The sequence below is a fragment of the Ursus arctos genome, unplaced genomic scaffold (genome assembly GCF_023065955.2).
Source record: "Ursus arctos isolate Adak ecotype North America unplaced genomic scaffold, UrsArc2.0 scaffold_9, whole genome shotgun sequence".
Classification (NCBI taxonomy): Eukaryota; Metazoa; Chordata; class Mammalia; order Carnivora; family Ursidae; genus Ursus; species Ursus arctos.
In genome coordinates, this window is record NW_026623111.1 from 59938385 (window position 1) to 59953188 (window position 14804).

General features: G+C 35.0%; 1 protein-coding gene across 3 annotated transcripts in view; it reads right to left on the reverse strand.

Moving 5' to 3' along the window:
• Nucleotides 1–14804, reverse strand: part of CNOT6L (CCR4-NOT transcription complex subunit 6 like) — a 106119-nt gene that overhangs the window by 18484 nt on the left and 72831 nt on the right. For all 3 annotated transcript variants that reach the window (XM_044388143.3, XM_026509906.4, XM_026509905.4), the window contains exons 8-9: nucleotides 13412–13566; nucleotides 158–309 (exon numbers count right to left, since the gene is read on the reverse strand). In XM_044388143.3, coding sequence (XP_044244078.1) covers nucleotides 158–309; nucleotides 13412–13566 — 307 coding nt within the window. The remainder of the gene's footprint in view (nucleotides 1–157; nucleotides 310–13411; nucleotides 13567–14804) is intronic.

Genomic DNA, 14804 nt, shown 5'->3' on the forward strand with positions numbered 1-14804 from the left:
GTTTACACAATTAGCGCTATTTTCCTGCCCATCTCCCTTAATTTTCCTCAAAGACAAAAAAATAACTGTGCAATAAATAGTCTGCGCACACTTTTTTGAGATGGGCAAGCATGAGATGGTGTTTATTTTTAGTAAGAATATTTTAAATGGCACTCACCTGTTCCAAATAGTTCTTTGTGGACCTCTAATACCACAGCGACACCAATATTATCTTTTGTCATCACTCTGTTCAGCATAGCTTCGGATCCATCTGAATTAGCCATTGCCACTTGGTTAAATTCCACTGTATGCTTTTGCACCAATGTAAATCTAAAAGGCATAATGCATTATCAATATGATATTAGGTACCTCGACTATTATGCTAAAAACATTAAATGAGTGAGCACAAGATACAGATACTATTCACTGTCTCCCTAGTCATTTTCCATCTGCAAGGGGACATGCGATCAGTTCTGGCCAGTGAGACTTAAGAGGTGTGATTAAAAACTTTCTTAGAAGTGCCACCTAGCAAAGATTGCATATGTATCCCTTTGCCCTTTTATAGCTTTATTCCTGTGTTAAGAAGCAGGAGGGCAAAAGCCAACCCACTATGGACTGAGAAGCTGCTGAACCATTTCTGGACTGCCATATCTGGACTTGTGTGAGAAAACTGCCCTTCTCCCATTTCTTTAAGTTACTGTTAGAACTTTCTGGTATTTAAAGGTGAACACAACCTTAACTGAGTCAGCAGATTAATGACAAAGAACAGAATAAAATCTACCTACACTGTTTGCAGTTTTATTCTTACTGAATCAAGAGATTTGTCATACCCTTACCTCAACTAAGGAGAAGGCAATTTTTTCACCTGGCCTTTACTAAAAAGCTGGCGTTACATATATGTAAGCTTCAGGGGAACAGCTTCTATAAGGTGAAAAATGGCTTTCCATGTGACTATAGTTTCTGCATGTATTTTGTTTCTTTACTTCCAAATTAAGTATTATAGATTTATAGGATTTAACAGAGTTGAGTCTAGCACTGACACAGTCATACTGATGACATACATATGACAAAGTCATACTGCTTTGGGTCAAGCCATTTAACCTCCTTCAGCCTAGTTTTATTAGGTCTGTTAAATATTTATAAATGCCCCAAACTAACTAAATATACTACTTTTCACTAAGTATTACGTGGAGAGAAGACACCTTTGTTCTTTTAACAGGCCTCCATCCCATCTTCCTCCTAGCTTTGAAATAGAAGCATGCTCTCATATCTTTATAAATATGGACTAAAATCTTACTATGCTGCAGAACACTGTGCTAGATGAAACCATACTCCTCTCCCTGCCCCAATTCTGAAGTTCTCATGCACTGAGAATAAAAGGTCAGTCAAATGCATATTTCTAACCCAGAGTGATAAAAAGCAGTTTTCACCCTCTACTTTAAAGAGGTGACATTTAAACTGTAACACGAAGGATAAAGAGTTACCAAGGTGAAGAGTGGGATTAAGAGCATTCCAGATAAATGAAGAAGTAAAGATCCTGAGGCAGCAAAGACCGTTGCAGGTTTATGGGATAGAAAAGAATGGAAGGGTATGAAATGATGTCAGAGACGAAAGGGAACAACAGAAGGTTCTAAGCAAGGACATGATGTTACTTTATATGTTTTAGGATCATTCAGGCTGCTTTGTGGAGAATGGACTACAGGAGCTGAAGTGTGAACTGTGAGACCAAAGTTTTTGAGTTTGTATGAATGACAGATGGTGGTGGCTTGGACTAAGGCAAGAGAAATAAAGAGAAGGAAGATTCAAAATATGTTCTATAGGTAGACCTGACCATCCTCCATATCAGACTTTTCCAAACAGCTAAGTAGTAGACATCTTTTTCAAACAATTTCTGGTTAAGATTCCCATACATAAAACAAATTAAAGTAGTATTATGTTTGAATAAATCAGTCACTGAAAACAATGAATCTGTCCTGATGAATATAAATATTTTAAATCAGAGGGTATAGATGATTATAATCTTGTATCAGTCTCCATATCCAGTTTATTTCTGTATTTTTGTTTTGGTTATAGAGTATTAATAAAAATCCTGATTCACAGAGACACACAAATACAATGGTAAATAACTGACTCTGAACTCAGAAAACCTAAGCAAGCAGGCAAAAACTTGATTCAGAGGTCTGCACAAAAACAAGTCAACTAAACAGCACCACCGAAACGTTATTAATTTCCAAAGTGTTAAAATTTGGTATTTGAAACATTTGTGTGAATATGTTATTTTAAAATTACAGTTTAATTATTTGTATTTACTTTTTTGAAATATCTTCTAAATATTTACAGAACTGTTAAGGCTTATTTACAGGAACCTTGTAGGGAAGTGTAAAAATCCTGCTTAATAGTAATATTTTAGTATTGGAATATTTTACTTCCACCAAAGTCAGGCCGTTGTGAAGGAGGGGGGGGCATCTAGTAATTAGAAATGTCTTCCTTAACTAAAATTTGTTTCCCTGTACCTTTCTTCCATTAAACCTAGATCGAGATATTTTCTTTAGAAGAGTATAGAATAAAACCTAGTTATCTCTTCTACTTGACACTACTTTAAATATCACCCCATCACATCTTTCCTAAGAAATGGCCAATTCTTTATATGAAATATGGTGTGAGACAGTTGTTATCTGAACAACTCAAGTTTACCCAAAGGTACAATATTTAGAATTAGGCATAAATGAACGAGTGCCTTCTTCATTTTAGACGTATTTTTGTTAATAAAGACTGAAATTGCACTTTGGGGAAAGCCATATTAATTATAAGCCAAATAAGAAGATATAACTAAGATTTCCTGGGCTTTTTCACTCTTAAACCAGTCCTGCATTTCATAGATGCTTAAAAACAAACTAGTGGGAAAAAATGACAGTACAATAAACATATTGTACAGCTTTGGGAACAAGGAAAAATATAAAGAAAACTTAAAGTTACCTGCAACCAAATATCCCCACTAAATCCATATTTCCCCCAGACTTTCCCCATGCATTTGCATACAAATATTTCTATACAATTATAATACTCTATAATTTTATATTTTGGTTTAATAAAACATTCTATCAGGGATGAGGACTTATAAAATTATTCAAAATCAATATTTATGATTGTATTATAGCCTACTATAAAGATTCACCATAATTTATTTAACTTTCTGTGGTAGACATTTAAATTACTTCTGATTTGAGCTATTGTAACTAATGCCATTATGAACATTTTTACATATATTTTTCTGTACTCTCAATTTTATCCCTCCCTCTTTCACTTCCTTTAATAATCTAAGCGCAGCACACTTTACTTCTGTTGAGTATCATTTCATGAATTTCTGTTCATTAGTTCACCCACTCATATATGACAGGCACTTTATTTTTCTTAATTTTTATTTTAATTCCAGTTAGTTAATATACAATGTTGTATTCGTTTCAGGTGTATGATATAGTGATTCAACAATTCTACACATTACTCAGTGCTCATCAAGTGTATTTGTAATCCCCTTCAGCCTATTTTACCCCTCCCCCACGCACCTCCCCTTCGGTAACCATCAGTTTCTTCTCTATAGTTAAGAGTCTGTTTCTTGGTTTGTCTCTTTCTTTTCCTTTGCTCATTTGTTTTGTTTCTTAAATTCCAAATATGAGTGAAATCATATGGTATTTGTCTTTCTCTGACTTATTTCACTTAGCATTATACTCTCTAGCTCCATCCATGTCATTGCAAATGGCAAGATTTTGTTCTTTTTCATGCCTATAATATTCCATCACACACACATTTACACCCCCCTTTATCTTTATCCATTCCTTCAATCAATGGACACTTGGGCTGCTTCCCTATCTTGGCTATTGTAAAAAATGCTTCTATAAGCATAGGGGTGCATACATCCCTTTGAATTAGTGTTTTAAATGTATTTTTTGGGTAAATATACAGTAGTACAATAGCGGGATCATAGGATGGGTCTATTTTTAACTTTTTGAGGAAACTCCATATTGTTTTCCAGAGTGGATGGACCAGTTTGCATTCTCACCAACAGTGTACAAAGGTTCCTTTTTCTCCACATCCTCGCTAACACCTGTTGTTTCTTGTGTCGTTGGTTTTAGCCATTCTGACAGGTGTGAAGTGATATCTCATTGTAGTTTTAACTTGTATTTCCCTGATAAGTGACAATGAGCATCTTTTCATGTGCCCATTGGCCATCTGTATGTTTTCTTCGAGAAATGTCTGTTTATGTCTTCTATCCATTTTTTAATTGGATTATTTGTTTTTTGGGTATAGAGTTGTGTAAGGTCTTTATATATTTCATTGGATAACCCTAACCCTTTATTGGATATGTCATTTGCAAATACCCTTCCTCATTCTGTAGTTTGCCTTTTAGTTCTGTTGATTATTTCCTTCGGTGTGCAAAAACTTTTTATTTTGATATAGTCCCAATAATTTATTTTTGCTTTTGTATCCCTTAACTCAGGAGACCTATCTAGAAAAAAGCTGCTACTGCTAATGTCAGAGAAGTTACTAAGGACACTTTGAAATTTCATTCTTTTTTCCTAAAATATTAAATATCCCTGCCAGCTTCTGGTTTTCATAAATCTTATGTGTATATATTGGTCTTCTCTGAAATAATCAAATTCTCAATAGGACAGAACCAATAATAAAAATAATATACACTGCCCATTACTTACGATCTACTTTGTATCAAGACTTGCTGATAGGTACTTCATACATACTAGTCCTAAAATTTGCAAAACCTTTGCAAAGGGGTGAATATGGAAACACACTCCCAAATTTCTCATCAACCCTTCAGGAATTGCTCCAGCTGCACAGAGCTACATCACCCAAGGTCAAGTAGTTCTAGGAGCGGCCTACATCCAGTTATATAGATCAAAAGCAAAACATAAAAGTTTACGGATTTTTGGTCCCTTCTGGGTTAACTCTTCACAGGCCATTTCAGCTCCAAAGCTACAGGTACGGTCAGCTGAGGCTGTCAGCCTGCAAAACAACTCTGTTCTCTACGCCAAATTCTATTTCTTCACTGTTCCCTTACATAGGGGAACACTAAACTACCTTATCTTTTTGAAAAGTAAAGTGGCTTGTTCATCTTCAATATCCTAGGAATTTCTCCTACACTGAAACATTCATAACAGATTATCCATGCCAGTACTACAGTCATACTTCCACAAGATCTTTTAGTACCATGGGTTATAATTATCTTGATTTGGAAACCTAACTAGTTCAGGCAGTTTAGTGTCTCTCTTGCCTTACCAATCTCCTCTTCACCTCGTCTTAGTCTTTCCACTTTGAAGATAATTCTCAACAGAGATCATGAAAGCAAAACAGAAGCTGTATAGCTGTTTTATACCTTGATCTTCAATTAGTGATTATACAATCCACAATGGGTATATCCCTTAAGTGCATGGTATTTAAAATATCCTTCTTAGCATTTTCACCAAGCCTCTGCTTTTTCTTAGTCTTCTTGGCAAAGATCACAGGTTCAGTCAACTTTTTTTTTTTTTAATGATTTTTTATTATATTATGTTAGTCACCATACAGTACATCCCCGGTTTCCGATGTAAGGCTCGATGATTCATTAGTTGTGTATAACACCCAGTGCACCATGCAATACGTGCCCTCCTTACTACCCATCACCGGTCTATCCCATTCCCCCACCCCCCTCCCCTCTGAGGCCCTCAGTTTGTTTCTCATAGTCCATAGTCTCTCATGTTTCATTCCCCCTTCTGATTACCCCCCCTTTCTTTATCCCTTTCTTCTCCTACCGATCTTCCTAGTTCTTATGTTCCATAGATGAAGAGAAATCATATGATAGTTGTCTTTCTCTGCTTGACTTATTTCACTTAGCATTATCTCCTCCAGTGCCATCCATGTTGTAGCAAATGTTGAGAACTTGTTCTGATAGCTGAGTAATATTCCATTGTATATATGGACCACATCTTCTTAATCCAGTCATCTGTTGCAGGGCATCTCGGCTCCTTCCACGATTTAGCTATTGTGGACATTGCTGCTATGAACATTGGGGTGCATATGGCCCTTCTCTTTACTACGTCTGTATCTTTGGGGTAAACACCCAGTAGTGCAATGGCTGGATCATAGGGTAGCTCAATTTTTAACTTTTTAAGGGACCTCCACACTGTTTTCCAGAGTGGCTGTACCAACTTGCATTCCCACCAACAATGTAGGAGGGATCCCCTTTCTCCACATCCTCTCCAACAATTGTTGTTTCTTGCCTTGTCAATTTTTGCCATTCTAACTGGCGTAAGGTGGTATCTCAGTGTGGTTTTGATTTGAATTTCCTTGATGGCTAATGATTTTGAACATTTTTTCATGTGTCTGTTAGCCATTTGTATGTCTTCATTGGAAAAGTGTCTGTTCATATCTTCTGCCCATTTTTTGATTGTTTATTTGTTTCTCGTGTACTGAGTTTGAGAAGTTCTTTGTAGATCTTGGATACCAGTCCTTTATCTGTAGTGTCATTTGCAAATATATTCTCCCATTCCGTGGGCTGCCTCTTAGTTTTTCTGACTGTTTCCTTGGCTGTGCAGAAACTTTTAATCTTGATGAAGTCCCATAAATTCATTTTATCTTTTGTTTCTCTTGCCTTTGGGGATGTATCATGAAAAAGGTTGTTTTGGCCGATGTCGTAGAGGTTGCTGCCTATGTTCTCCTCTAGAATTCTGATGGATTCCTGTCTCACATCGAGGTCTTTCATCCATTTGGAGTTTATTTTTGTGTATGGTGTGAGATAGTGGTCAAGTTTCATTCTTTTGCATGTAGCTGTCCAATTTTCCCAGCACCATTTATTGAAGAGACTGTCTTTTTCCCACCAGAGGTTTTTTCCTGCTTTATCAAATATAAGTTGCCCGAAGAGCCGAGGGTCCATTTCTGGACTCTCTATTCTGTTCCATTGGTCTATGTGTCTGTTTTTGTGCCAGTACCATGCTGTCTTTGTGATCACAGCTTTGTAGTACAGCTCGAAATCCAGCATTGTGATGCCCCCAGCTTTGTTTTTCCTTTTCAACAGTTCCTTGGAGATTCGGGGCCTTTTCTGTTTCCATACAAATTTAAGGACTGTTTGTTCCAGTTCTTTGAAAAATGTCCTTGGTATTTTGATCGGGATAGCATTGAAAGTGTAGATTGCTCTGGGTAGCATGGACATTTTAACTATGTTAATTCTTCTGATCCATGAGCATGGAATATCTTTCCATCTTTTTATGTCTTCCTCAATGTCTTTCAAGAGTGATTTATAGTTTCTAGAATATAGGTCCTTTACGTCTCTGGTTAAGTTAATTCCAAGGTAACGTATGGTTTTTGGTGCTATTGTAAATGGGATGGATTCCCTAATTTCTCTTTCTTCGGTCTCGTTATTCATGTATAGAAATGCAACTGATTTCTGAGCATTGATTTTGTATCCCGCCACGTTACTGAATTGCTCTATAACTTCTAATAGTTTGGGAGTGGCTTCTTTTGGGTTTTCCATATAGAGTATCATGTCATCTGCGAAGAGAGACATTTTGACTACTTCTTTGCCGATTTGAATACCTTTGATCCCTTTTTGTCGTCTGATAGCTGTTGCAAGGACTTCTAGTACTATGTTGAATAATAGTGGCGAGAGTGGGCATCCTTGTCGAGTTCCTGATCTTAAGGGAAAGGCTTCCAGCTTTTCCCCATTGAGAATAATATTTGCTGTAGGCTTTTCATAGATGGCTTTTATGAGATTGAGAAAGGTACCCTCTATTCCTACACTCTGAAGGGTTTTAATCAGGAAAGGATGCTGTATTTTGTCAAATGCTTTTTCGGCATCGATTGAGAGGATCACATGGTTCCTGAGTCTTTTCTTGTTGATATGATGTATCAACTTCTTTTTAAAACACATGCTTGGCTATTGACTTTTCTTCATTTAAAAATGAATCCTAAACAATTATTCAGTTTATTAATTCTTCCACCTACCCCTTCAACTTTCTTCTACGAATCGGTATAATTAATGATTGTATTGCCTCACTTTTGACTTTTACAACTTCCTAATCTTCTTGAAGTATCAGCTTTTTTAGTATCTGTGGTTTCAAAAAGTTCAGAAAAATAAACAGTTTTCCTAAACAGAGTACATACATCCTTATAACAAACACTCCCTTCCTTGGTCCTTACAAATACTAAAGAGGACAGGGTTACACTCTCGAATTTTATCATTTCAGCTTCACCAGTAGTTTGTTTGTTTGTTTTCAGATTTAGTTATTTATTAGAGAGAGAAACAAAGCACGTGCTGGGCTGGGGGTGGGGGGGGGGCAGAGGGACAGAGTGTCCCAAGCAGATTCCGAACTGAATGTGGAGCCTGATGTCGGCCAGGGCTTCATCTCACAACCCGGATACCACGACCTGAGCTGAAACCAAGAGCTGGATGCTTAACCAAATGTGCCACCCAGGAACCCCTCACCAATAGTTGAAGAACCAAAGAGATAGTTGAGAACTAAGGAACCAAAGAAGTTCCTTCTTTACCGTGAGAATTAAGCAAGAGCAAGATACACTTCTTGCACGGTAAGAATTTTTCGGGTATTCTGCCTTAAGACAATTTCCAGCACGAGTGCAGATAGCTGTAGTCTCCTACACCTTGTCTTATTTTTGTGTTTATTTCATACTATATTTATAATACATTTATAGTATAGTAAGAAATAATTATCCATATTCTCTTCATACTACCTTGCCAATATTATTTCTTCATTTCCCCTCCTACACATAACCAAACGCACTCTACTCTGCTTCGACTTTCTGTCTCACAGATTTACCTATGGGTGACATTTTGACATAGAGAGATGTCTTCCTCATTCCTTCTATTACATGTTTGTTTTGAAAAAAACATACTGGTTTATAGTTACTTTCCATTCACTAATTCAAACCTTCAAGCCTTGGTTAATAATGTAAAATCTTATAACTTGTCTCTATTTCAATTCATTTTATTATTCCTATTCTATACCGAGTACACAGATGCTATAAGCATTAATCCTCATGCTATTTTTTTTTTATTTTAGTCTAAGAATTCTTTTTACTTTTCTGAAGTCTTATTTTACAGAAGTCATATGGGCACAGAGAGATCATATATAATAAAGATTGCTATAATCAAAAAACAAAGACCCCAACCTTCTTACATAATTTGAGGAAGATTATTAGTTGAATATCCCAAATACAGGAAGAACATGTCCAAAACAGCCTTCAAGCAGAACAATGAGATAACTCAATTTCTTACTAGCTTGTGATCTAGAAGTAATTTTATGGGCTGTGATGTGATTAAATCAATAGTAGAGAGAGGACAGTGAATGCCAACTATAAGCAAGCAAAACAATATATAAGACTTGAATAATATCCCCTCCCTGAATTCATTTACAAGCCAAAAGGAACAAAAGGTACATAGTCAAGAAAAGTGTATAACCACACAAAAGTAAACTATGACCCTTTCTGGAGCATATTCCAGCACTCTTAAATGTAAACCAAACAGAAGTTTTTACTGTATATTTAGGATAAGATGCTGTAAAATGTGTTCTTGGATCCCTTTAAATAATTATGGGAGTGCCAGAAAAGAACCTGCTAAAAAAGGTGAGCTTAGAGACTGGGATGAATAGGGAAGAAAAGTAGATATGCAATATCCTACCTATCTTTGTACAACTCTTTGAACCACTAAAACCACTTTTATATTCTTGATCATTTTAGCCCCAGAAGAAACCTCTCAAATTAGGTGAAAGTTATTACTACCTATATTGTGCCATTTGTGGCACAAAGCAGTAATTTTATGTTCCAGATTAAATTTATGGGAGAGTGAACAATAGAAACTAGAAATCACTATCTCTTTTTTAAAAATCACACAGACAAATTCTAAATGCAACCACCACCGAAGACACAGGAAATCAATATCTGAGAAAGCAATGAGAAGGAATTATCACATTAGGTCATTTTGGAATGATACTATAACCTCCGGCTCCCCTCTTCTCAACCACAAAACTACTATAATAACAGGAAGGAAAATCAAAGACTTGGCCTTACCTGGTAAATCTGAGACTGGAAGCAGGTTAGAAAGCAGAGACAATACAGCAAAGACCAAGCACCATGACAACCCAGTTCTAAGTTCTACTGGAAGAGACTGCTTCTCCACGGTGTATTGGTCACCTATTCTAACACTGTTGCTCTCATCTTTCCTTTTCTAACTGATGTGAAAAAAAGCATGATCAGATCAGAACTACTAAGTTCAGGAACAGCAAGTAAGTCTAGATTCTAGGTCTTGTTTCATCTCCATTTTTCTCCATTTTCAATTTCTTCAAATTGTGTATCTGGATCCAAGCCCACTTCTACTAACTGATAAGTCTATAGGACAAAATACGGCAAAAGAAAATTTGAGTCTAAAAAAACTTTTCTATAGTAAGTCTTTCCATACACATACACACAACAAAAAAACATACATACAGGTATTTTATAAAATATTTTGTACTGAAGATAATAATAGTTACTGAGATAAAGGACAAAGCAAAAGATGACTTCTAGCATTTTATTAATCAAAACTTCTATCTGGTATCTCCATGCATCCAACTACCAAAAAAACGTTCGTAATGATGACCAAAAGGTCCTGTCAAATCTGGAAGTGCCTTCTGAAGCCCCAAAGATTAAATTACGATGAATATGATGCAAGGATTATTTTATTGTATTCCGGTTCTCTGAAAATTGGTAATCTGTGTCCTAGTCTTTACTAAGCAACATCCTATCCTTTCATTACAATGGATAAGAAATTTTTATTACAGTATTTCGCTAAAAACAGTAAATATTATAGTTTCTATTTACTGTTGTTACCTACTCTGTATCACCATTTTCCATGAAGGGAAAAACTATTACCAATGAAGATTAGGAATTATGAGATACTCTGATTTTAGAAGAATGAGACTCTGAGAATGAGACTTGTACTCTTCCTACAGCTATCTTTTGACTTTGTCAGGTTTGTTGACTACATATAGAAATTATCTTAGATCGTAATATACAAATAAATACCCATGAGGAAATAAGCCCAGAAAGGGTAAGTGACTCATTCAAGATTATATAGCTACATAAGTAGGAGAACCACCTGGCTTCACAATTCTTTTCTTTGCTCTGTATTCTCTCTCAAACCTGAAGAAAGAATAAAGGCATGGTAGTATACTTTGTGTTAAATTTCAAAGAGTTTGGCATTGGATAGTTAGCTCATACGACACTGGCCAGTATTTGATACTGCGCACAAAAGAATATAATAAGGTATCATACTCAAAATATTCATCTGTTACTGGATCCATGTTACTACTCAGACACAAAGAGTTGACGTATGAAAGAAAACAAAATGATGCACCTAAGTATTTCCTATGTGTTCACCTCGTAACTAATTCACAGCAGTTTTAGTAATTCAAGCATCGATTTTCAAATACTTTATTGTTTAAAGTTTCCTAGATAATAGCTGTAATTGTTAGTTCAAAATCTTAACTACCTCTAGTAAATTATCAAGGCATTTTAGATTTTCCTCTCAAACTGTGATGGGAATGATAAAAAGTACATTATCTTCCTTTGGGAAGAAAACAATAGCAAATGGAAAAAGAACCTGATATCTTATCTCAGTATTACCAGTACTCTTTTTTCAATTATGGTATTTCAAGGAAATGTGTATACGAATATAGGTAACAAACATCAAATTCAGGGCAACTTTTCCAAATGAGGTAAACTTTTAAGAGGTACGAGTAATACCAGAAGCTCAGTAAGAAACCTAAAAATTCAGTTTAGCACCATGGTTAAAGGCACTATGAAGCCACACTACTCTCTGTACATTGGTCTCCTTATGTATAAAAATGAAAATATAGCTCTACCCCTAGCTTTGAGGACTGCTTTAAAAATTCAATAAGAGAATCCATAAAATAAAAGGCCTAACAGTATATGAAAGTAATATCTATTGATATTCTGATATTCGTAAAAAAAAAAAATCGCCAACCAACCAGAAGAATTTAGTATATTCTAACCTCAAATACTGCAGGCCTATGCACTAATTATCAGCCAAAATGAGAATATCTCTTAAAATTTCACAGAATAAAATAAATATTCACAGAAACGACAGGAAAGTAGGTACAAATAAATGAGAAAAAGTAAGCCAAGCATCTTTCAAATTCACTTAATTTGTCTACTTAACATAAATGCTAGTAGTATGTCTATATCAATTAAAACATGTAACTGGCTATGTTATAACTGGTATTAAAAAGGGGGCAATATTGAAAAATAGTACATGCTTATCCTATAAGTAGATGATTCCCTATCTAATGTATCAAACCTAAATAATTAACCATGGGATTCAACCTCTATCAGATTTTACACATTTCAGTCTTCTATTGAAGATTCCTTTGTATTTTCCACTTTAAAACTAGCAGGCCTTTCTGAGGCAAAAAAACATGCTTCTCTCTTTTCCTCAAGATGGTAACTAAATTTGCCTGTAATCATCTAGCTACTCAGCCAGCAGTCAAAAGGAGACAGATTTCTGAGTGTGCTGTGGCTCCACACCCTCAAGTAGGAAATGCAGTTTCCTGAACCCAATGCACACAAGAGAACAAAGGCTTCTACAAGATCATTTATGTATTTTAATAAGCAAATCTGTAACATTCTCATCTGTGACTTACTTTAATCAACTACATCAACAGCCCCCAAAAAACAAAAACCACGTTTTCTATGTGTTTGATAATGACTGCTTTCCACTGTCCTATCTCAGTCAATCCTTTAACTCTCTACCTCCATAAGCTGTGTCTCTCTTCCATCCTTCCTCATCTATCTATGCAAATATCTATCTTATATATACCTTATTTTATTCTGATTTTCTTACACGATTACCTTTTCCTACTAGACCAGAGCTCTGAGTGGGATTAGGAACTATGTCTTGTCTACCTTTATGTCTATTTTGACGAGCACAGCACCTGTCACAAAGCAAATGCTCAGTAAACATTTAGTGAATGACTGAATATATGAAATGTTAACTGAAAAGGACGAAAAACGTTAATAAAATTAACGATTCTGAAAAAGCCAACTACCAAAACAAAATTCACAGAAGGAAACTCAGATCACTCATTTCAAATCTTAAAAGGCACTACGCTTTTTTTTTTTAAACTAGAATATTTTACTTCATGAAAATATATTTGGAGCTATGATAACACCATATTCAAGTATATACCTCTCAAAATTTTTAGTGTAATTTGGCAATAAAGCATAAAGTATAATACACATTCTTATTTCCAACACAGGCTAAGAAATATAACATTACCAACAGTTTTAATTTTTACAACTCTTGCTTTCTAGATAGCTTTTGTCAATTTGTGTGTTAAAGAAGTATACACTATTATGCTTTGTTTCCTTAACTCACTTTTCTGTTTTGAAGAATATTGCACAACCGTCCACATGCTTTTTCTCCTGCTCAGACATGATTTTGGCACGTGACTTTGGAGAAAAAAATCCATCATACCCACGCTCCTTCAATGCCGGCAGAAAGAGAGTGAAGTATTGCTCTGTTTCCACTTCCTGAGGTGAAAGAAAAGTTGTCATCGACATGACAGAGGAAAGCTCTGATTAAGGTATAAAAATGTTTAGCAGTATAAGTAAGATGTGACTAAGTTAAAATAATTCACATAACAAATATTATCTATCCTACCTTACCACTAGCAGCAGTCATTTGACAATGGCAGCTTTTAAACCTGCAAGAACCTGAACTGTTGCAGGATTTTCTCTTGCTTACCAGCTAGGTGGTCCCAAGTCTCTTTAGTTCCAATTTAGAGTTCATTCTACTGTACATCAATTCCTCAAAACTGGTAAAATTGGACATATTATAGATTAACAGTAAGGAACAGTAAGTTTTATTTAGAGGGGTAATTTTTTAAATTATTTATCTTTCTCAACGGCAATGGGATTGTGAGAAGTTTAAGATCTATCACCAAAAATTCTAATTTAAGGTATTTTTAGATACCCGAACACCAATCATCCAATGGTCTCTGTTGAATCCAGTATTTGTAAGTTAGGCTATTTTATTCTTTGACCCATAAAATATTTTTAACAAATCTTTCCAAATGAAATAATCAAATGTGAAGATAATGATTTATGTATGATGATGCTCGTAAGATGATTTTATAACAGTGAAGACTAATAAATAGCCTAAATGTTCAACAGTAGAGAAAATGCTAAATCAATAAATATATATTCATATAATGAACTGGCTTTGAAGAATTTTAGTAATATGGAAAATGCATGAAGTACAATAGTGTGATCTCAACTTTATTTTGAAAATGTATCTGCAAATAAATAGGAAAATGAATTTTTAAAATGTGTACAACAAATACTTCAGAAGTTTTAACACAAAAACTATTTTTGGATTATGAGATTAGGTGTTTGCCCCATCATTCTTTATATTTTTTCAAAATGTTTAATTTCTCTAGAATGAACATTTTATACTATAGTATTGCCTTTACAATAAAAATACTTTTTAAATTATGTTTTTATCCTTCAAACTATACTTAGAAGAATGGAAGGCTATCATTACTACAAATACTAAATAAAAAAGAGGACAACTAAGTAACTACAACAAGGCTAACTTTGTTTGCCTCCTTCTCCACCCCCCCAGTTCTATGTCAGTTCTCAGTATTTAGGAGAAAATTTAATTTTTGAAAATTTTTATTATTTCCCAGTAAGTCATATGAACCATAGACAACATAAATTATCAAGCTACTCTAGTACAAAAAATTATTGAAAAAGTAATTTCTTCTCAG